Here is a 24,739-nt window from a genome sequence, read left to right on the forward strand (position 1 = left end):
TTAAGGAACTAGCTGATAATCCTTTGTCCAAGCCCTCTTGGAGAAAAGACAATATTCTAGGAATCCTAACCTTACTCCATGAGTAATTCTTGGATTCACACCAATAAGGATATTTACTCCATATCTTGTGGTAGATTTTCTGGTAACAGGCTTTCGTGCCTGTATTAAAGTATCAATGACTGACTCGGAGAAGCCACGCTTGATAGAATCAAGCGTTCAATCTCCATGCAGTCAGTCTCAGAGAAATTAGATTTGGATGATTGAAAGGACCTTGTATCAGAAGGTCCTGTCTTAGAGGCAGAGTCCATGGTGGAAAGGATGACATGTCCACTAGGTCTGCATACAAAGTCCTGCGTGGCCACGCAGGTGCTATCAGAATCACCGATGCTCTCTCCTGTTTGATTTTGGCAATCAGTCGAGGGAGCAGAGGAAACGGTGGAAACACATAAGCCAGGTTGAAGAACCAAGGCGCTGCTAAAGCATCTATCAGCGTCGCTTCTGGGTCCCTGGACCTGGAAGCTTGGCGTTCTGGCGAGACGCCATGAGATCCAACTCTGGTTTGCCCCAACGATGAATCAATTGAGCAAACACCTCCGGATGGAGTTCCCACTCCCCCGGATGGAAAGTCTGACGACTTAGAAAATCCGCCTCCCAGTTCTCCACGCCTGGGATATGGATTGCTGACAGGTGGCAAGAGTGGGACTCTGCCCAGCAAATTATTTTTGAGACTTCTAACATCGCTAGGGAACTCCTGGTTCCCCCTTGATGGTTGATGTAAGCCACAGTTGTGATGTTGTCTGACTGAAATCTGATGAACCTCAGTGTTGCTAACTGAGGCCAAGCCAGAAGAGCATTGAATATCGCTCTTAACTCCAGAATATTTATTGGGAGGAGTTTCTCCTCCTGAGTCCACGATCCCTGTGCCTTCAGGGAGTTCCAGACTGCACCCCAACCTAGAAGGCTGGCATCTGTTGTTACAATTGTCCAATCTGGCCTGCAAAAGGTCATACCCTTGGACAGGTGGACCCGAGACAACCACCAGAGAAGAGAATCTCTGGTCTCTTGATCCAGATTTAGCAGAGGGGACAAATCTGTGTAATCCCCATTCCACTGACTCAGCATGCATAATTGCAGCGGTCTGAGATGTAGGCGCGCAAATGGTACTATGTCCATTGCCGCTACCATTAAGCCGATTACCTCCATACACTGAGCCACCGAAGGGCGCGAAATGGAGTGAAGAACACGGCAAGCATTTAGAAGTTTTGATAACCTGGACTCCGTCAGGTAAATTTTCATTTCTACAGAATTTATAAGAGTCCCTAAGAAGGAGACTCTTGTGAGTGGGGATAGAGAACTCTTTTCCTCGTTCACTTTCCACCCGTGCGACCTCAGAAATGCCAGAACTATCTCTGTATGAGACTTGGCAACTTGAAAGTTTGACGCCTGTATCAGGATGTCGTCTAGATACGGAGCTACCGCTATGCCTCGCGGTCTTAGAACCGCCAGAAGTGAGCCCAGAACCTTTGTAAAGATTCTCGGGGCTGTAGCCAACCCGAAGGGAAGAGCTACAAATTGGTAATGCCTGTCTAGAAAGGCAAACCTTAGAAACCGATGATGGTCTTTGTGAATCGGTATGTGAAGGTAGGCATTCTTTAGGTCCACTGTGGTCATGTACTGACCCTCTTGGATCATGGGTAGGATGGTCCGAATAGTTTCCATTTTGAATGATGGAACTCTGAGGAATTTGTTTAAGATCTTTAGATCCAAGATTGGACTGAAGGTTCCCTCTTTTTTGGGAACCACAAACAGATTTGAATAAAAACGCTGTCCTTGTTCCGTCCGCGGAACTGGATGGATCACTCCCATAATTAGGAGGTCTTGCACACAGCGTAGGAATGCCTCTTTCTTTATCTGATTTGCAGATAGCCTTGAAAGATGAAATCTCCCTTGTGGAGGGGAAGCTTTGAAGTCCAGAAGATATCCCTGAGATATGATCTTGAACATCTCTTGCCCATGCCTGGGCGAAGAGAGAAAGTCTGCCCCCTACTAGATCCGTCGCCGGATAGGGGGCCGTTCCTTCATGATGTCTTAGAGGCAGCAGCAGGCTTTCTGGCCTGCTTGCCTTTGTTCCAGGACTGGTTAGGTTTCCAGGCCTGCTTAGATTGAGCAAAAGTTCCCTCTTGCTTTGAAGCGGAGGAAGTTGATGCTGCACCTGCCTTGAAATTTCGAAAAGGCACAAAATTAGACTGTTTGGCCTTTGCTTTGGCCCTGTCCTGAGGAAGGGTATGACCCTTACCTCCAGTAATGTCAGCAATAATTTCCTTCAACCCAGGCCCGAATAAGGTCTGCCCCTTGAAAGGAATGTTGAGTAATTTAGACTTCGAAGTCACGTCAGCTGACCAGGATTTAAGCCATAGCGCCCTACGCGCCTGGATGGCGAATCCGGAATTCTTAGCCGTTAGTTTAGTCAAATGAACAATGGCATCAGAAACAAATGAGTTAGCTAGCTTAAGCGTTCTAAGCTTGTCAATAATTTCAGTCAATGGAGCTGTATGGATGGCCTCTTCCAGGGCCTCAAACCAGAATGCCGCCGCGGCCGTGACAGGTGCTATGCATGCAAGGGGCTGTAAAATAAAACCTTGTTGAATAAACATTTTCTTAAGGTAACCCTCCAATTTTTTATCCATTGGATCTGAAAAAGCACAACTGTCCTCAACCGGGATAGTGGTACGCTTTGCTAAAGTAGAGACTGCTCCCTCCACCTTAGGGACCGTCTGCCATAAGTCCCGTGTAGTGGCGTCTATTGGAAACATTTTTCTAAATATAGGAGGTGGGGAAAAAGGCACACCCGGTCATAGTATTTATCCAGCCTACACAATTTCTCTGGTACTGCAACTGTGTTACAGTCATTCAGAGCAACTAATACCTCCCCAAGCAATATACGGAGGTTCTCAAGCTTAAATTTAAAATTAGAAATCTCTGAATCAGGTTTCCCCGAATCAGAGACGTCACCCACAGACTGAAGCTCTCCGTCCTCATGATCTGCATATTGTGACGCAGTATCAGACATGGCCCTTACAGCATCTGCGCACTCTGTATTTCTCCTAACCCCAGAGCAATCGCGCTTGCCTCTTAATTCAGACAACCTGGATAATACCTCTGACAGGGTATTATTCATGATTGCAGCCATGTCCTGCAAGGTAATCGCTATGGGCGTCCCTGATGCAATTGGCGCCATATTAGCGTGCATCCCCTGAGTGGGAGGCGAAGGGTCTGACACGTGGGGAGAGTTAGTCGGCATAACTTCCCCCTCGTCAGAATCTTCTGGTGATATTTCTTTTATAGTTAAAGACTGATCTTTACTGTTTAAGGTGAAATCAATACATTTAGTACACATTCTCCTATGGGGCTCCACCATGGCTTTCAAACATAATGAACAAGTTGTTTCCTCTGTGTCAGACATGTTTAAACAGACTAGCAATGAGACTAGCAAGCTTGGAAAACACTTTAAACAAGTTTACAAGCAATATAAAAAACGTTACTGCACCTTTAAGAAACACAAATTTTTGCCAAAATTTGAAATAACAGTGAAAAAAGGCAGTTACACTAACAACATTTTTACAGTGTATGTAACAAGTTAGCAGAGCATTGCACCCACTTGCAAATGGATGATTAACCCCTTAATACCAAACACAGAATAATAACTGACAAAAACGTTTTTTTTTTTTTTTGTTTTTTTTTAAATAGTCACAACAACTGCCACAGCTCTACTGTGGCTTGTTACCTCCCTCAAAAATGACTTTGAAGCCTTTTGAGCCCTCCAGAGATATCCTGGATCATGCAGGAAGAAGCTGGATGTCTGTGTCTGTAATTTTTGCTGCACAAAAAAAAACCTCCCACTCATATTACAACAGTGGAAAGTCAGGAAACTGTTACTAGGCAGAATTCAAGCCAGCCATGTGGAAAAAAACTAGGCCCCAATAAGTTTTATCACCAAACATATAGAAAAACGATTAAACATGCCAGCAAACGTTTTATATTACATTTTTATAAGAGTATGTATCTCTATTAATAAGCCTGATACCAGTAGCTCTCACTGCATTTAAGGCTTTACTTACATTAGTTCAGTATCAGCAGCATTTTCTAGCAAATTCCATCCCTAGAAATATATTAACTGCACATACCTTATTGCAGGATAACCTGCACGCCATTCCCTCTCTGAAGTTACCTCACTCCTCAGAAAATGTGAGAACAGCCATGGATCTTAGTTACTTCTGCTAAGATCATAGAAAACGCAGGCAGATTCTTCTTCTAAATACTGCCTGAGATAAACAGTACACTCCGGTACCATTTAAAAATAACAAACTTTTGATTGAAGAATAAACAAAGTATAAAACACCACACTCCTCTTACGACCTCCATCTTGGTTGAGGCTTGCAAGAGAATGACTGGATATGACAGTTAGGGGAGGAGCTATATAGCAGCTCTGCTGTGGGTGATCCTCTTGCAACTTCCTGTTGGGAAGGAGAATATCCCACAAGTAATGGATGATCCGTGGACTGGATACACTTAACAAGAGAAATTAAGGATTCCAAATACAAATCAATAGTAATATCAACAAGAGTGAAATAAAAAAAAACTATGTAAAAATAGACAAACATTGACATATACCCAAGTGGTAAAATAGATCATCAAAATTGCAAAATATGCATAATTAGAATAAATGCCTAAATAGGAAAGCAGGGACAACAAAAATGAAAAAGTACAGTTCCTTCCCAATTTAGATGACCACTAGAGAAATAAAGAAATATGTTCGTTACAGGGCAAGTTAGGCAACTGTGTGGCCATCTGAAGTTAAAGTGTGTGACAACTGATCCCAATAAAGTTTCACGTCAGACAAAAAGTTGAGTTGTTGTCATCTAAAATAGCAGTAGTCCAGTTCACCCAACCCCCCTTTTGTAGTCACCTTATATATGTAGTGGATTTATTTATTTTAGTCTAACTCCAAATGAAACCGGTTAAGCAAGCTTGGAAACAGGATAAGAAATGGGTAGAAATACGGATAGGGATGGCCTGCGTGTTATATAAAATGTAATATAAAAATACGTCCCACCATGAGAAAGCTTTATTCAATTTCTCCAAGTCTTTAATGACTCTTCTCAGAAGAGCTCCATAGTTAAGTGGAATGATCTAGAATGATTATGCGTCAGAGTTGTGCCTAAATACTTTATATGGTACTAGTGTTATTTGTATGGACAAAAAGTGGTCAGGGCTCTTAACAAGGTTGAGTCAAGATTAACATTCAGTATTTCCATTTTTTACTTTATTATTTATTTATTTTCCCCTCAAAATTATAGGCTTTCATTTCTTTTAAAAACTGTATGTATTACCCGTGCCTTATCAGGCATTTGTTTCTTTATATTTTTAAAAAAAAAATATTTATTGAGATTTTCAGCAAAGAAAATAACGTATAAGCAAATAAAAGTGAGATTTTGTCGATATACATATAAGGACATGTTAACAATAAATACTGAAAATTCCACATCTAACAATGAAACCTGACATTTTAAAATAAATAAAATTATATTAAAAACCTAATAACAAATATTGAACACATAGGAGAAAATGACAACACCAAAATTCAAAAGCAGTCCCTCTTCGACCACTCATTTCTTTCCTTAACCACTAAGTGGGGAATTTTAGGGCAATAAAACTCATTACGCTACTCTTGGACCCCATCTGTATAATTAGTCAAAACTTAAATTATAGGGCTACTCTTGGACCCTCAAACTAGGAGATCTAGACATAATACTCAGCAGAGCTTTAGGTTAACAACATGGATATTAAAGGGACAGTCTAGTAAAAAACAAACTTTTATTATTTAGATAGGGCATGTAATTTTAAACAATTTTCAAATATAACTGTGTTGTTTATGCAAAACTAGGGAATGGGTAATAAAGGGGGTAATAAAGGGATTATCTATCTTTTAAAACAATAAATATTTTAGTGTAGACTGTCCCTTTAAGACAAATATGTTATGTTGGAAAAGTTACATGGTCAGCATTGATATAAGGTGTTGAACCTTTATCAATCTCACCAATGTTTAACATTTGACTAAGAAAAAAAGTAAAATCTGGTTAACAAAGTACAATAGTAGTGATAAACCTCAGATTCGGATAGGTGTGTACATTTTATATAAGGATAAGTAAAATGTGAAAACACACAAGGGGTAGCAATGTTATATCAATTGTGCTTATACCAGCTAACTAGTCCAAAGTCTACCAGCCAACATCATGAGATCATTCATCTACTCTAACTTAGAAAACGTAACTTAAAGTGTCAGGAACATCTTCTGTTAAACATACAAAGGTCAAACGGGTAAGTGACCTAACAGGGGTTCAACACCTCTCCTGTTGCTAACTATATGATTGATTATGGCCAATCAAGGTTAATCTGCTCTATACGTCTCACTAAAATATCACTGTACCTCGCTATCCCGGCTGCAGATATAGCGGCTAAGTAACTTTTATAAGGAAGTAGAGACCTGTTGATATATAAGAGTAAGACTTTGGGAGTGTTATTCACTGACATAAAGGTGAAGTATTGTTACAGTGTTACAAAAACAAATACAAACTAATACATCAGAAGCCCACATTATTTAAATCAAAGTTTTTTATTAAGGTATCTAGCAATACATTATTCATAGCATGACATCATAAATATTATCCCCACAACATGATGACAAACTTTTGTAACAATGAGAAAGCAAAAATACAAGAGTAACCTCAAGATTGACATATCTAATTAAAAAGATAAAACTCCTGAGACTTGTCATAAACCAAATAGTTGAGCTTTTATATATATATATATATATATATATATATATATATATATATATATATATATATATATATATATATATATATATATATATATATATATACAGGGAGTGCAGAATTATTAGGCAAGTTGTATTTTTGAGGATTAATTTTATTATTGAACAACAACCATGTTCTCAATGAACCCAAAAAACTCATTAATATCAAAGCTGAATATTTTTGGAAGTAGTTTTTAGTTTGTTTTTAGTTTTAGCTATTTTAGGGGGATTTCTGTGTGTGCAGGTGACTATTACTGTGCATAATTATTAGGCAACTTAACAAAAAACAAATATATACCCATTTCAATTATTTATTTTTACCCGTGAAACCAATATAACATCTCAACATTCACAAATATACATTTCTGACATTCAAAAACAAAACAAAAATAAATCAGTGACCAATATAGCCACCTTTCTTTGCAAGGACACTCAAAAGCCTGCCATCCATGGATTCTGTCAGTGTTTTGATCTGTTCACCATCAACATTGCGTGCAGCAGCAACCACAGCCTCCCAGACACTGTTCAGAGAGGTGTACTGTTTTCCCTCCTTGTAAATCTCACATTTGATGATGGACCACAGGTTCTCAATGGGGTTCAGATCAGGTGAACAAGGAGGCCATGTCATTAGATTTTCTTCTTTTATACCCTTTCTTGCCAGCCACGCTGTGGAGTACTTGGACGCGTGTGATGGAGCATTGTCCTGCATGAAAATCATGTTTTTCTTGAAGGATGCAGACTTCTTCCTGTACCACTGCTTGAAGAAGGTGTCTTCCAGAAACTGGCAGTAGGACTGGGAGTTGAGCTTGACTTCATCCTCAACCCGAAAAGGCCCCACAAGCTCATCTTTGATGATACCAGCCCAAACCAGTACTCCACCTCCACCTTGCTGGCGTCTGAGTCGGACTGGAGCTCTCTGCCCTTTACCAATCCAGCCACGGGCCCATCCATCTGGCCCATCAAGACTCACTCTCATTTCATCAGTCCATAAAACCTTAGAAAAATCAGTCTTGAGATATTTCTTGGCCCAGTCTTGACGTTTCAGCTTGTGTGTCTTGTTCAGTGGTGGTCGTCTTTCAGCCTTTCTTACCTTGGCCATGTCTCTGAGTATTGCACACCTTGTGCTTTTGGGCACTCCAGTGATGTTGCAGCTCTGAAATATGGCCAAACTGGTGGCAAGTGGCATCTTGGCAGCTGCACGCTTGACTTTTCTCAGTTCATGGGCAGTTATTTTGCGCCTTGGTTTTTCCACACGCTTCTTGCGACCCTGTTGACTATTTTGAATGAAACGCTTGATTGTTCGATGATCACGCTTCAGAAGCTTTGCAATTTTAAGAGTGCTGCATCCCTCTGCAAGATATCTCACTATTTTTGACTTTTCTGAGCCTGTCAAGTCCTTCTTTTGACCCATTTTGCCAAAGGAAAGGAAGTTGCCTAATAATTATGCACACCTGATATAGGTTGTTGATGTCATTAGACCACACCGCTTCTCATTACAGAGATGCACATCACCTAATATGCTTAATTGGTAGTAGGCTTTCGAGCCTATACAGCTTGGAGTAAGACAACATGCATAAAGAGGATGATGTGGTCAAAATACTAATTTGCCTAATAATTCTGCACTCCCTGTATATATATATAAAACCTAACATCTGTGGAGTATTGTGATAACTATTCCTAGGGCAAACATGGTATACTATAGTACTAGTATGTCACACATATATACATTGCAGGTTTTACATTGATACCGTAGATTTTTATTTTTTGTAGAAGGTTACTGTAGTACCTCTTTATCAGGATATACTGCCTAGTAGGATGATACTTTAATCTGAACTACGTAGAGTAATAACATATTATCTTAACTGAGAGATACAATTTTTACTGTAAAATATATAACACTAATTGTAATACCTCCCAAACTGGACCGGGTCACTCTTGTACCCTGATGATGAAACATGAAACTGGGGAGGATCTCAAATGATATATATGGTCCCTCTTGGACCTTTAATGAATTACGAGTAGTTGTAAAATAATTTAAAGGGACACTGAACCAATTTTTTTCTTTTGTGATTCAGATAGAGCATGCAGTTTTAAGCAACTTTCTAATTTACTCCTATTATCATTTTTTCTTCATTCTCTTGCTATCTCTATTTGAAAAAGAAACTCCAGAACCTTGGACAGCACTTGTTTATTGGTGGATGAATTTATCCACCAATCAGCAAGAACAACCCAGGTTGTTCACCAAAATGGGTTGGCATTTAAACTTACATTCTTGCTTTTCAAATAAAGATAACAAGAGAATGAATAACATTTGCTAATAGGAGTAAATTAGAAAGTTGCTTAAAATTGCATGCTCTATCTGAATCACAAAAGAAAAAATTTGGGTTCAGTGTCCCTTTAAGATTCTGATAATTGTATAGTTTAATTGGTGAAGGAATGGTATAGCATATTTTCTTGTTATTAGCAAATGAACCAAGGAAAAGGAAGAGAATTAGCATCGTAAATCTATATGTATGGAAAACATTAGGCAATGCTAGATATAATAGTGGGATAAGGGAATCTAATATGAAATGTTTTAAACTCTTTGAGGTAGCAAACAACAAATTAACTTTAGGTGTCATATAGTAGATATAATACAGTATGTAAATAATGGCGTTTGAGATAATGGGACAGGAATCTTACCACTAGAAAATAAATCAATTTTCTCAGCCTGTGTCCCGTATGACCTAGCTCTACAATAGACAGGGGAAGAAGCTTTGGGATATATGTGGCATACATTTGTTTCCTTAAGAGCCCTAGCTAACAGTGAGACAATTTTGTTACCTCCCTCATAGTACACCTTTTCAAGAATGAGGGGTTTTCTAAAAGTTCAGTTTACCCTAGCTAATTGCAATGAATTTGCTAAAGCTGGATCCGAGGGGTTAGCTTAATGGTCTAGTTCCACTTGGTGTAGGGTTGAAGCTCTACTTAAAATATAAATATATACATTGACAAATAAAATTACACAATGCAGAAAGGTACAACTTATTCAATATCATAATTGACAAATACCTGTTTGGGGTCCATTTATCATTGTGCGGACGGACATGATCCGCTATAGCAAACCATGTCCGCCGCACATCGATGAATGCTGACAGCAATATGCTGTTGGCATTTATCATTGCACCAGCAGTTCTTGTGAACTGCTGGTGCAACCCCGCCCCCTGCAGATTCGCGGCCAATCGGCTGCCAGCAGGGGGTGTCAATCAACCTGATCGTATTGGATCGGGTTGATTTACGGCGATGTCTGTCCGCCGCCTCAGATCAGACGAACAGGTTATGAAGCAGTGGTCTTTAGACCGCTGCTTCATAACTTGTGTTTCTGGCGAGCCTGAAGGATCGCCAGAAACACGGGGCATCAAGCTCCATTCGGGAACTTGATAAATAGACCCATTTGAATTAAGATGGTCATATTTAACAGCCTAGAAAAAGTTAATCTATCCCAGCATGAAATTAGTTACTCTTTAGTTAAACTCAGAGTTGTATATTGAAACAGATAATGTTCTAAATAACTTCTCTTGGACAGCCTTAACCATAAAATCCAGCCCAAAGATGAAAATAAATTGTCCCTAGATATCCCTAGAAACAAGCAATAAAAATTACTCAAGCAACAATTTTAATTTGTTTACCAGACCTTTGTTGGAGATATAATGTATATATATATATATATATATATATATATATATATATATATATATATATATATATATATATATATATATATATATGAATTAACTCTGTTTGCACATGTGCAGTTAAGGAAATAGACTGGGGTAGCCTACGCTCTTCTATCCCCTTAAGGTGGTTTAGCACTGATTCAGCTTAGTTACATAGTAATAATATATTTAACATGTATTTAAACAAACAGACATATATTTATTTATAATCTCCATCTAATAGCTAAATATAAATATATATTTATACAAACACAATAATATTCACATATAAACTAACTAGTATGTCCACTGTTAACTAGAATGCTTTTCTTATAATGATTGGTAATGCAAAACTGATAATAGTGTGTAGTTTTGTTTTCTAATCATACAAACAGAGCAGCAATACTTTTTACATTGTAGAAACTTTACCATTGATAGTAATATGTTTATGCTTAGGTCTATGGTTTAAGTGATTTGTATTCTAATGATAGCATGTGCCTATATATCTATGGATATGGTACATCCATTTCTAATCCATACCCAAACACTCTTTGGGGTAAATGTATTAAAGTCTGGCGGACAAGATAGCTGTACAGCAATCCGCCAGATTCGGGGGTGTCAATCAGGATCGGGTGGATTGCTGTACACAGCCTCAGAGGTAGCGTTTGAGTTAAGGAGCAGTGGTCTATAAACCGCTGCTTCTTAACTCCTGTTTCTGGCGAGCCTAAAGGCTCGCACGGAAACAGGGTGAATTGGAAATTGACCCCTTTATCTCAGCCTATGTCATATCTGCGCAATCTTATTATCAAGCAATTTTTCATTAATGTTGTAACCTCACTGGCTATTGTTGCCTACCAGTGGCCTCTAAAAAAAATCACCATGAGTTGTATAACACAAATAAACCATCAGTCTAGTAATATGTCAACAGCTTGATGCCGTTCTATGGGGTCAATTTATCAAGCTCTGTACGGAGCTTGATGCCCCGTGCTTCTGGCGAGCATTCATGCTCGCTAAAACAGAAGTTATCAAGCAGCGGTCAAAAGACCGCTGCTCCATTACCTGTCCGTCTGCTCTGAGGTGGCGGACAGAAATCAACCTGATCGAATACGATCGGGTTGATTGACACCCCCTGCTAGCGGCCATTTGCTGATGCAATGATAAATGCCGACACTGATACATTGTATCATGTCCGTCCGCACTTTAATAAATATACCTCCAAGATTCAACATTAAAATAAAAGTATCAAAGCAATCCCCAACTACACTACAGCACACTAGGGAATAGAATTATGGGGCCGATTTATGAAAGTGCGAGCGGACATGATACGATGCAGCATATCATGTCCGCTGCACAACGATAAATGCCGACAGCTGGTGAACTGCTTGTGCAATGCTGCCCCCTGCAGATTTGCAGCCAATCGTGCGGATTGGTGTCCGCAGCCTCAGAGCAGGCGGACAAGTTATGGAGCAGCGTTCTTTAGCTCCATTCGGAGCTTGATCATTCGGCCCCTATGTATCAACTAATAGCAGTGTTTTGTTGAAAGAACACTACTGGTGTAGCAGTGAGATAGTGTTACGCAACTACTTATGGATACCTTCTATCACATAGGTGACTTCCTGGCTGATGAATATTTTGGAATACATTTCCAACATTATCTTGAATTCTGTGTTCTTTCCACTTAGCTTTCCGGCTAAACCAATGCGAAACTGTATATGCTACGCTATATCTTTGTGGACTGGTGTTCTGTCCTGGCAGCTTGTCACCATTAGTAATGGAAAAATTGGATTTGACACACTTGTAGTATAATAATAACAGTATTTATTATGAACTTATTGCAATAATATAAATTGGTAATTAGCTTATGAAACAAGGCAGGGCCGGATTTACAGCCCAGGCGCCTGTAGGCACTAAAATCTGAAACGCCCCTCGTGCTCCCTGTTTACCACTATGTTGGCGGCAGTGAAATCACAGCACCTCCCGGGCTCCATACTTTCATCGGGGGTAGGGGTATAGTAGAGAAGGTGGAAAGTAAATCCTATATTTAGTTTATGAAGAATAAAGCTATATTAAATTAAACAAATACATTACCAACTAGAAACACAGCTGTGCTTATAGTCAGACTTCTATTTGTGGGGGCTACAAAATATCATATCATATTCTTTAAAATATAATAGCATCAATAATATGGTGCGGAGCCTATTACAACATAAATTATTTTTCTATATTAAAGGGATATTCTACTTCTGAATTTGTATTGTTTAAAAAGATAGATACTCCCTTTATTACCCATTCCCCAGTTTTGCATAGCCAACATGGTTATATTAAAGGGATACTGAACCCAAATTGTTTCTTTCATGATTCAGATAGAGCATGCAATTTTAAGCAATTTTCAATTTACTCCTATTATCAATTTTTCTTCGTTTTCTTGCTATCTTTATTTGATAAAGAAGGCACCTAAGCTAAGGAGCCAGCCAAATTTTGGTTCAGCCCCTGGACAGCACTTGTTTATTGGTGGGTGAGTTTATCCACCAATCAGCAAGAACAACCCAGGTTGTTCACCAAAAATAGGCCGGCTTCAAATGAAGATACCAATAGAATGAACATTTTTTTGATAATAGGAGTAAATTAGAAAGTTGCTTAAAATTGCATGCTCTATCTGAATCACGAAAGAAAAAATTTGGGTTCAGTGTCCCTTTAATATAATTTTTGCCTCGTATCTAAGCCTCTGCAGACTGCCCCCTTATTTCAGTTCTTTTGACAGACTTGCATATTAGCCAACCAATGTCCTCATAAGTAACTCCATGGGCATGAGCACAATGTTATCTATATGGCACACATGAACTAACACACTCTAGCTGTGAAAAACTGTCAAATGCATTTAGATAAGAGGCGGCCTTAAAGGGCTTAGAAATTAGCATATGAGCCTTCCAAGGGTTAGCTTTCAACTAAGGATACCAAGAAAATAAAGTAAATTTGATGATAAAAGTGAGTTGAAAAGTTGTTTAAAATTGCATGCCCTATCTGAATGATGAAAGTTTAATTTTTGACTAGAATGTCCCTTTAAATTATACTGACACATTACCAACTAAAACCAGCTGTGCTATTAGATACATACCCGAAGCCCTAAAGTTAGAGCATGCCGGGTTTCGCTTGCAAGCAAGCTATTTACTTTAAACTCGGTTGCGAGCTTACTTCTGTCACTAAATGGCACACCACTTGTAATCTGTCTCTTAGTGTAGTAGGTGTTTTTACGTGTCATGTAAATCATATTATTTTGTAGCAATTGTGTTACTTTTTATAAGAGTGTTCTCAAAACAAAATGAATATTCTCACTGGAATGCGGCCCCCCTTCTCCTACTATATAAGACATTGTCTGAGATAGCAAAGTGAAAACAGTGTAACTTATTTCTTAAACGCATTTCTCTTAAAGGCATATATGTGATATATATATATATATATATATATACACAACACGCAGAGAAAACCCAGCACTCACTTACAAGCTCTCAGCTAAGATTTAAAAGCAAAAATGGAAAGGTTAGTTACAGCATCTGGCCAAATGGGACAAGCCCAGGTACCTCGTCAATGTCCTTTCCAATACCTGGGACCCTACAACAGCCACAAAATGCAAGCTTTCAAATCCAAACAAACTGGGAACAAGGGAAGGGTGCACAGGCATATGTAATCACCCTAGACATATACAAACCACGGAAGGGAACTGCACTCTCATACCGGACCGGGTACACATCCCATGACCCTGCAACATGCTCAGCCCTGCCCAAATGGGAGAGGCCCAGGTACCTTGTCCCATTTGGCCAAATGCGGTAACTAACCTTTCCATTTTTGCTTTTAAATCTTAGCTGAGAGCTTGTAAGTGAGTGCTGGGTTTTCTCTGTGTGTTGTATTAATTTGTTTTGTAATTTTCCCTATGGTTCTTGCACCCAGACCTGTCTGGGGTTAACTGCCTGTGACTCTGGGGACAGCACAGCTTCCTGTGAGTGCCAGTGGCACCCAGGGCTGAGCATGTTGCAGGGTCATGGGATGTGTACCCGGTCCGGTATGAGAGTGCAGTTCCCTTCCGTGTTTTGTATATGTCTAGGATGATTACATATGCCTGTGCACCCTTCCCTTGTTCCCAGTTTGTTTGGATTTGAAAGCTTGCATTGTGTGGCTGTTGTAGGGTCCCAGCTATTGGAAAGGGCCTTGACGAGGTACCTGGGCTTGTCCCATTTGGCCAGATGCGGTAACTAACCTTTCCATTTTTGCTTTTAAATCTTAGCTGAGAGTTTGTAAGTGATGCTGGGTTTTCTCTGTGTGTTGTATTAATTTGTTTTGTAATTTTCCCTATGGTTCTTGCACCCAGACCTGTATGGGGTTAACTGCCTGTGACTCTGGGGACAGCACAGCTTCCTGTGAGTGCCAGTGGCACCCAGGGCTGAGCATGTTGCAGGGTCATGGGATGTGTATCCGGTCCGGTATGAGAGTGCAGTTCCCTTCCGTGTTTTGTATGTATATATATATATATATATATATATATATACATACTGTATATGTATTCTCAAATAAGCAAAGGTGGAATATAAACTGCTAATACATTAATTGTTTGATTTTTTATTTGTGCATGGAATCATGAAAAGTTTCCAGTATTTACAGCTATGGGCTTGATTTATCATGTGAGGGTGGAAAGGGGCATACATATTTGCCCCTGTCCTCCCCAGCTCGCATCTGGCAGGCAGCAATCCACTGCCGGAATTTACCATTGCACGCAAGAGCTATTCTGTGCTCTCGTGCAACACCGCCCCTGCCTGTGCACAGGCAATCTCGCACGGGCAAGAGCTGTCAATCTCCCCAGTCTTAGTCTTAGTTACATACCTGAAGTCCTGAAGTTAGAGCGTACCGGGTTTCGCTTGCAAGCAAGCTATTTACTTTAAACTTGTAATATGTGCACTAATGCACATCCGTTACAAGCTTACCTCTGGCGATAAATGGCACGCCACTTGTAATCTGGCCCTTAGTGTAGCAGGCGTTTCTATGTGTTATGTCAATCATATTATTTTGTAGCAAGTTTGTTACTTTTTATAAGTGTGTTCTCAAAACAAAATGAATATTCTCACACACAGTGCCTTTCACTGGAATGCGGCCCCCCCTTCTCCTTCCAGATAAGACATTGCCTGAGACAGCAAATGGAAAACAGTGTAACTTATTTCTTAAAGGCATTTCTCTTAAAGGCATATATGTGCTATATATGTTTTATATATATATATATATATATATATATATATATATATATATATATATATATATATATATATATATATTGTATATATATACATACTGTAAATGTATTCTCAATTAAGCAAAGTTGGAATATAAACTGCTAATACATTAACTTTTGATTTATTATTTGTGCATGGAATCATGAAAAGTTTACAGTTTTTACAGCTATGGGCTCGATTTATCATGCGAGGGCGGACAGGGGCATACATATTCGCCCCGGTCCTCCTCAGCTCGCCTCTGGCAGGCAGCAATCCACTGCCGGAATTTACCATTACACGCAAGAGCTATTTTGTGCTCTCGTTCAACACCGCCCCCTGCCCGCGTACAGCCAATCTCATGAGGGCAGGAGCTTTCAATCTCCCTGGTCAGACGAGACCGGGAAGATTGAAATTCTCCACCTAAGAGATGGAGAAGATGGTAGGAAGCAGCGGTCTGACACAAGAAAACCTGCAGTCATAGGGGAGGAGAAGGCTTGATAAATGAGCCCTATGTGTGAAATGCAGTGTGTCTAGAACACTGCAGATGTGTCAGGTGTAGAACTACTACATGAGTAGAACAAGGGGGTTAGTAGCAGTACTAATATACTAGTGAGACTGCAGATGTGTCAGGTGTGGGGGAAAAGCAACACTGTGTAATTGGCACAAAGTATATGTCACATATGAATTGCCCTAAAACCATATGTAAATAGTAGCTTCTCAAATAGTATCCTTTGTTTTTGTTTTTACTTTTTTGCAGTGAAACCATCATGTTTTTGCACCAGATCTTTTACCAGGGGCTGAAGGCTAGAATATCAAGTTGGCCAACATTGGTCCTTGGTGAGAATGTGTCTGTGTCTCTGTTACCATGGTTGTTTTTATCTATTCATGTCCGCAGAACCTGTTGTCTTCTCCTATATATCTGACCATTCTCTAGCTTGTATATTGTAACCCCTTTGAAATTTATCAGTTCTTCCAAAAAACTTAGTGATGCCTTTAAATATTTTGCATACATAAAGACCATAATTATTTGTATCGTCAGTATGATTTCTCATCTAGTTTAAAATTCAGTGCAGAAATGGTTCAAATTGAACAAAAGTTTGTATTAACTATGATTAGCTCCTACAAATTAGTATAGATTCCTACATTCACATAAATTCCTACCTAGTTATAGAATATATGAAAGCAATTGTTATGTTTTTCTGTGTAATATATGTATATAAATATGTTAAACATTTGTTGTTTAAATTAAGAAAAAAAATGTATTTATTAGGAATGAAATGTTTGTGCTAACTGGTCAAAGATCCTAATTATTCATTGTCCTAGCGCACCTTTAGCATGCGAGGGAAAGCCAGAAGCGTGTCCCATAGAAGTCTATGAGGAAAGGGAGTTAGCATGTGCGCTAATATTTTACTTTCAGTTTGTAATACAAGCGCTATTGATTTAACTTGAGCGGTGTTAGCACTTAATAATATTTTTATGCTTCATTTGTAATCTAATCCTTAATCCCCTGCTCTGAGTGTTTGAGATAATTTGAACACAAATTGTATTTTATATTAAAATGTTATTTAATTTAAGTTCACATGAATTATGGCTCACTACATTTACGGTCACACATTTCTCCACCACATGCATGACTTTCTGTCTCTTCCTCTCATTTATTAATTGTATTGTTATTGTGCTGTTTACACTAATATTGAGTATTACCATATTAACCCATATTTGAGCTATTTTTGTATATACAAGCTTTTCTTAACTTCCCAGTGTGTTTCTGCCCCGTATGTCTCTTTTTATAGCTCGGTCATTCTGTGTCTTTGTTGACTTACCTCTCTGGGTATCTTAGTCACTCTAATTTGTTTACTGTGTCTATTGTGTATCTTTGTATGTTGTCTCAGTGACTCTCTCATTCATGTATATATCTTTGTTACTATTTTCCTTCTTACTTCTATATGTATCTCTGTCCCACTTTATACATCATGACTCACTGGGTGTTCGTGACCTTTATCTTTCTTTCTTTCCCCTCAGCTGATTTGTTTGACATCCTTCTGCCCATGCTGAATATTTACCAGGAGTTTGTGCGGAATCATCAGTACAGCTTGCAGATTCTGGCTCACTGTAAACAAAACCGAGACTTTGACAAATTGCTCAAGCAATATGAAGCCAAACCAGACTGCGAGGAGCGCACGCTGGAAACCTTCCTCACGTATCCAATGTTCCAGGTCTCTAACCAAAAGAAAAATACAATTTTTCCTTATCCTATCAATTGTACTCGCTGTGATTGCATATGTTTGGCCAAACTGTAATTGAATCTCAGATTTTTCACAAATTTAATTGGATATTAATGATATTTATTTGCAATTGCACCACTATATGGGGGATATAATAAATAATGTTGAGACAGGTAAGACTGGAACAGAAGGTTTAAAGGGCCCTGCTCCCTGAAGAGCTTACAAGCTAAGAGGTAGTGTGAGGCAAAAGTTGGGGGACTAAATTAGGGTGGATTCTGATTATAGGCCATAGCATGTTGGAGATGATGAGTTTCCTGTTTGGAGAACCGGTCTTGGATGAGCTATAAACTTATGAGTTTAAGTGGAAGGCTTCTCTGAAGAGATATATTTAGAAAAATAAATGAAAGTTAAGTTGCTAAACAAAAGAATATTTATAGGAATCTTATCACAGTTCAATATTTTACTAATACTTATTAAAGTTAAGACTGAATATTGTTTAAAAGTAGATGTCTAAAAGTAGATTTCTTTTTTGTCCCTTGGTATTTTGTGGCTACACTATATAAAAAAAGAGTAAAGCTTGAGTGTCTTGATTATTATTGTCATTATTTATTATTAAAGAGATATGAAACCAGATTTTTTTCTTTCTTGATTCAGGTACAGATACAGCATGCTTTTTTTTTAAAAATCATTTTTTCTTGTTCTCTTGGTATCTTTATTTGAAAAAGCAGGAATGTAAGCAATCAGCAAGCACTACCTAGGCGCTGAACCAAAAATAGGCCAGTTCCAAAGCTTACAATCCTGCTTTTTCAAATAAAGATACTAAGAGAACGAAGAAAAATTTATAATAGGAGTAAATTAGAAAGTTGCTTACAATTGCATGCTCTATCTGAAACATGAAAGAAAAAAAAATGGGTTTCATATCCCTTTAACAGTGCCACTTGGCTGCTTGGGCTAATGTTAGCAAAATGTTGTAAAGTTAACGGTTTAAAATATTCAAAATTATCAAACTTTCATAAATGTGCCTACATCTATGTAAATTTCAGTTAGTTTTTAGAAAGCTAAAGGGTAAAAAAAAAAAAAAGATAGAAGAGAAATACGACTCATGGCAGACGACCTTTAATCAAGTGAATATATTGTTTTTCACTATTTAATAAATAGTCTCTAGATAACATAGAACAACATAGACATCATGGTTATTAAACTCTTTATTAATTTTAAATAGATTAAACATACATAATGTAACAATAACCTCCCATCAAGGAGGAATTATGTTGAGCATACCATATCTGCTTTATATAACAATGTACCATAACTATAATTCCCCAGAACAATAAAAACAGAAGAGAAAATATTTTTTTGGTACAAATACAATGTTAATAATAGAAGAATCCACTTAACACCTTTGGTAAAATGACAACTGTTTTATTAGTAGGCTACATAATCCAAACCTAATCTTCAGATCCCGATTTTACCTCCCACTAGACATAAACATATAAGAAGGCTGGTATAAACATTTAGATATCAAAGTTCTTTTTTATCTACAGATCCCCCGATATATCCTCACCCTGCATGAGCTGCTTGCACACACTCCCCATGAACATGTGGAAAGGAACAGCCTTGACTACGCTAAATCTAAACTGGAGGAACTTTCTCGGTAAGACCCTTGGTGGACTGAATAGAATTTAGATGTTCAAACCCCTAGAGAAGGGGTGGTCACTGTAGTGCTTGTTTCATTGGCTGCAATTGTAGTTAATAAATTGTTTTTGTTATTAATCCACACTATCACCATGTAAATCCTTGTAGATGTATATTATGATATTATGTATTCAAATAATGTTATCAGCAATTTTGAAACACTCTCCAAACGGTCTGCCCTAGAGTAAAAACAAGACATACAATTCATTACCTGCACATATCTTGAACCAGTTCCTGAAATTTAAGACAAGTGTAAAATTCAAGAAAAATTGCATAAAACAAAGTTCTCCCAACAATGCTAAAGTATCTTTAATGCAAAAGACAACACGTAGAAGAAGAACAACATGACTCTGCAGTGTATATCGGCTGTACATACTATCTACTAATGTGTCACAAAGTATGTTATCTTCTCTTTGTTTTTCCCTCATTCAGAATTATGCACGATGAGGTCAGTGAGACAGAAAATATCCGGAAGAATCTGGCCATTGAGAGGATGATTGTTGAGGGTTGTGAGATCTTACTGGACACTAGTCAGACATTTGTGAGACAAGGTATGAGATCTAGGACTGTATGCCTTGACTTTTGTGTGTGTTTCACAGGAATTGGAGTCAGTGTAATATAGTATTGGTTGGTCAAGGTGTATATATTTTAGAACAAGGTGTGTGCTTAAAGGGATACTGAACCCAAATTTTTTCTTTCCTGATTCAGATAGAGCAAGCAACGTTCTAATTTTCTCCTATTATCAATTTTTCTTCTATCTTTATTTTTTGGTTCAGTCTGGACAGCACTTTTTTATTGGTGGATGAATTTATCCACCAATCAGCAAGGACAACCCAGGTTGTTCACCAAAAATGGGCCGGCATCTAAACTTATATTCTTGCATTTCAAATAAAGATACCAAGAGAATGAAGAAAATTTGATAATAGGAGTAAATTAGAAAGTTGCTTAAAATGTCATGCTCTATCTGAATCACAAAAGAAAAATTTTGGGTTCAGTGTCCCTTTAATATCTCAATGTTCACTGGGATTATGTTTGTTACTAGTCAATAATTGTGTGAGAGGTAAGTGCAGGCTTATGTGAATCTGATGAATATTTGTAGGTGAAACTTTTTAGGTTTTTATGTTCTGTTTTGTGTCTGTGTGATTAACTAGGGGTGTATGTTTTTAACTGGTCAGTCACATCTTATATGTCTGTTCAGATTTATTTATGGGGTTTCATGTAATGGGACAAATTAACCAGAACCAAATCTGGTGGTCAGGCTGATATTTTAAAGGTGACAGTTTTGCTTTTAATATGTACAGGTTGCCTTATTCAGGTACCCATGTCAGAGAAGAGCAGGGTAACAAGGGGACGCCTTGGATCTCTGTCTTTGAAGAAGGAAGGGGAGCGTCAGTGTTTTTTATTCTCCAAACACCTTTTGATCTGTACTCGAAGCTCTGGGGGTAAACTGCACCTCACCAAGGTAGGACCAGAATTACACTAAGTATTTTGTGTAGTTTGGGGATATTTAGAACACTCCACTGAAAGTATGTACCAGGAATATAGACCACTATGTGTGTAATATAGGGGCATATACGACATTACAGCTAACAAATGTATGGATATAAGACATATATTGCAATGAATGCCAAAGTATGGATTGGGGGCAGAAAGCTCATTGCGATGAACATAAAGTAAATAAATATGACAATATTTATTTCATGTAATTGGCAAGAGTCCATGAGCTAGTGACGTATGGGATATACAATCCTATCAGGAGGGGCGAAGTTTCCCAAACCTTAAAATGCCTATAAATACACCCCTCACCACACCCACAATTCAGTTTTACAAACTTTGCCTCCTATGGAGGTGGTGAAGTAAGTATGTGCTAAGATTTCTACGTTGACATGCGCTTCTTAGCATTTTGAAGCCCGATTCCTCTGAGAGTACAGCGAATGTCAGAGGGACGTGGAGAGTATTACCTATTGAATGCAATGATTTTCCTAATGGGGGTCTATTTCATAGGTTCTCTGTTATCGATCGTAGAGATTCATCTCATATCTCCCTTTTCAGATTGATGATATACTCTCATATACCATTATCTCTACTGATAACTGTTTCAGTACTGGTTTGGCTATCTGCTAAATGTGGATGGGTGTCTTTTTGGTAAGTATGTTTTTATTTCTTAAGACGTAGGGAGAGACAGTACTGGCGCTAACAGCTAGGTAGTGATTAAACAAATAAAGTGAGTAATTCTCAAAGTGAGTATATCCAAATAGGAAAGGTAACAATAGTCTATTACTACTAGATTTATTCACAAGCGAAGCAAAAAGAGACAAAGGTTAAAAACTTAAATGTTTATTGTATAAAAGGAAGAAATAAATAAGCCTAAATAGGATAGCACAAGTTGTATCTAGTGTATAGTGGATAAATTTAAATGACCTAGCTCTAAAGATGAGCTCGAACAAGCAAATTACAATAGGTAAGTATATCAAAACTATCCTATACACTAGTCCCTAGTTAATCCTAAATAGGGACAGTAATAACAAGATATCAATAGTAGTCACAAAGCTACACTTAAGCTATGAATGATAAAAATACATAAAAAATAATACAAATCAAAATATTAACAGACTGGACGTCCAGTTATAATGATAAAACAGGCACAATAGTGATAAAACAGGCACATATGTAAAATATGCAGAAATTAAAACTAATTGGACAAGTACTAGCTGCCCAATGGTAACAAAGTCTATTTATACAGACAGGGAGTGAAGTACGAATGACCGGTCAAAAATACAAGTGGTAATGGACGATCAAGTAAGGATTACTGCAAAAAATGAACAGTTCACTCTCATATGCTGTTGATCTTGCTCAGGCGAGTATTGGATCACACTAGCATATGAGAGGGGTACCTGAGGTGGCCGGCGTTATATCCGTTGATAGGGGTGGCTGCCAGGAGCCGTGCACTCTTAGCAATACTCGAGTGCTGTGGGAAATCCCCTTGTAGGATCTTAGTTTTCTGGGTCTTTTTCTCCTATCGCAAGTTGCTTGCTTTACCGCTGTCCTCTATGAAGGCGGGTGCGGTGCAGGCTGCTGGGGCTGTTCCGGTTTCCTTGGCCACAACAAAGTGACGTAACCGCTTACGTGTATGAGGTTTGCGTGCGGTCGTCAACAGCTGGGCTCAGGTTTGGACTATAGCCAAAAAAGTTCCGATTCAGGTGCAGGGCTTACCAAACGTATTTAGATTCACGCTTGGAGTAATAAAGTTCTTTTTCCTTTGGTAGTAAAGCAGTGGGCCAACTTCAACGCGTTTCCCCCCTTCCTTGGGGCTTTTTCAAGAAGTATTGAATGTTTGTCTTAGGTGTTATTAAATACCCCTCCTCTTATTTGTGATTGGAGGATCTTAATACAGGGGTGTGGGTTTCTCCAGAGTGCCTTCTTAAGGTGGTGCCGGTATAATTATCATTTTTCAAAATGCACAATAATAGTCCTTTATTTCAGAATGCAACACAGATGGGTATTCTGCACATATAACAGTGTAAATATGCCTCAAACTGACTATGATCACACCTATGGGTAATAAATGAACAACGGACTAATAAACAGTGGATTCCTATTGCCAAAGGTGCTTTTTCTCTTTTTATTTATATATAGCTTGCAGAGTGTGAACCTCTAAAGACGTATGGCAATATATATGAATTATATAAAACATATAATTAAGAATTACAATACTTGTTAGAAAGTGTGAGAAATTTCCAAACTTATAGCATATATTAGTATGCTCAAACATTCACCCTATCAATCGAACATGAATGGTGTTAAATCTAATTCTGAGTTTAGCCCTAAGGGGTGTAGGGTCTTCATGTTGTATATTAGTTCTGCCTCTTTTTTAAGTAGCTTTGTCTCATAATTACCACCTCTCCAATCAGGTTTCACTTTCATTATACCCCAAAAGGAAAGGTCTTTAATTCTGTTATTGTGTACATCTCTAAAATGCTTATATAGATGTGTATCCATTTTTCCTTTTTCTATTATGCAAAGATGTTCTCTTATTCGTTCCCTTAGTGTTCTTGAGGTCTCCCCCAAGTATTGTTTTTTACAGCTACATTGTAGTAAATAGATTATGCCCTTATCGGTACAGCGTATGGTGTCTCTAATAGGGAATATCTCACCAGTTTGTGTTGACTCATATTCTTTAATTTTGCTGCTATAATTGCAAGATCTACAGCAATGGCATGGGAAAAAACCATATAGTGGGTTACCTGATAGGTCCTGTTCTTTTAAATTGTGTTTTGTTTTGAATTCACTTGGTGCCAGCATAGTTTTTAAATTTCTAGCTTTTTTGTAGATGAATTTAGGATTTTTTGAAATTTTATCTCCTATAATGGGATCTTTATTTCTTAAGACACCTCAGCTATGGTTTGGCACTTTATGCATTTATATAAAATTCTAAATATATGTATGGTACTTATATTTGCCATGAGTCAGGTTGATGTATTTCCTTTTGCAGATTGTCAGTTTCATATTTGGGAAAGTTAATATTGAGAAATATTTTTTCTTACCTAGGGTTTAGTCTTTTTTTCAATTGACTACTTGTTCAAATTGCGGGCTGTCTTAGGCTCGAGGGTGCGCTAAATGCTACACTTTATTGCGTAATTCTTGGCGCAAACATTTTTTGGTGCGAAAGGCACGTCCGTTGACGCAAGTTCATTATTTCCGGCGTTATACTTGACGCAGGGGTTCACACAGGGTTGCGTCGCTAGTGACGCGAGTGTGTCATTTCCGGACATGGTTGGTGCCAAAAGAAATTTCAGTTACGTTGTGCATCATACTTGGCACCAAACTTTTTTCATTATTTATTGCCCCATTTGCTTTTGCCACCTGCCTTTTGTTATGTCAGAGGGCTATGCTATTTGCTTTTTTTCCCATTCCTGAAACTGTCATATAAGGAAATTGATAATTTTGCTTTATATGTTGTTTTTTCTTTTACATTTTGCAAGATGTCTCAAT

The 24,739-nt window shown here is 38.2% G+C and overlaps 1 protein-coding gene across 1 annotated transcript in view; it reads left to right on the top strand.

Annotated features, from left to right (window-relative positions):
- RASGRF1 (Ras protein specific guanine nucleotide releasing factor 1) overlaps nt 1-24,739 on the top strand; it is a 300,540-nt gene that overhangs the window by 132,787 nt on the left and 143,014 nt on the right. Inside the window, exons 6-10 of the mRNA XM_053718462.1 lie at nt 16,585-16,664; nt 17,850-18,043; nt 19,597-19,706; nt 20,180-20,298; nt 21,049-21,209. Of these exons, the coding sequence (XP_053574437.1) occupies nt 16,585-16,664; nt 17,850-18,043; nt 19,597-19,706; nt 20,180-20,298; nt 21,049-21,209 (664 nt within the window). The remainder of the gene's footprint in view (nt 1-16,584; nt 16,665-17,849; nt 18,044-19,596; nt 19,707-20,179; nt 20,299-21,048; nt 21,210-24,739) is intronic.

The sequence above is a fragment of the Bombina bombina genome, chromosome 6, assembly GCF_027579735.1.
Source record: "Bombina bombina isolate aBomBom1 chromosome 6, aBomBom1.pri, whole genome shotgun sequence".
In the NCBI taxonomy this organism is placed as follows: Eukaryota; Metazoa; Chordata; class Amphibia; order Anura; family Bombinatoridae; genus Bombina; species Bombina bombina.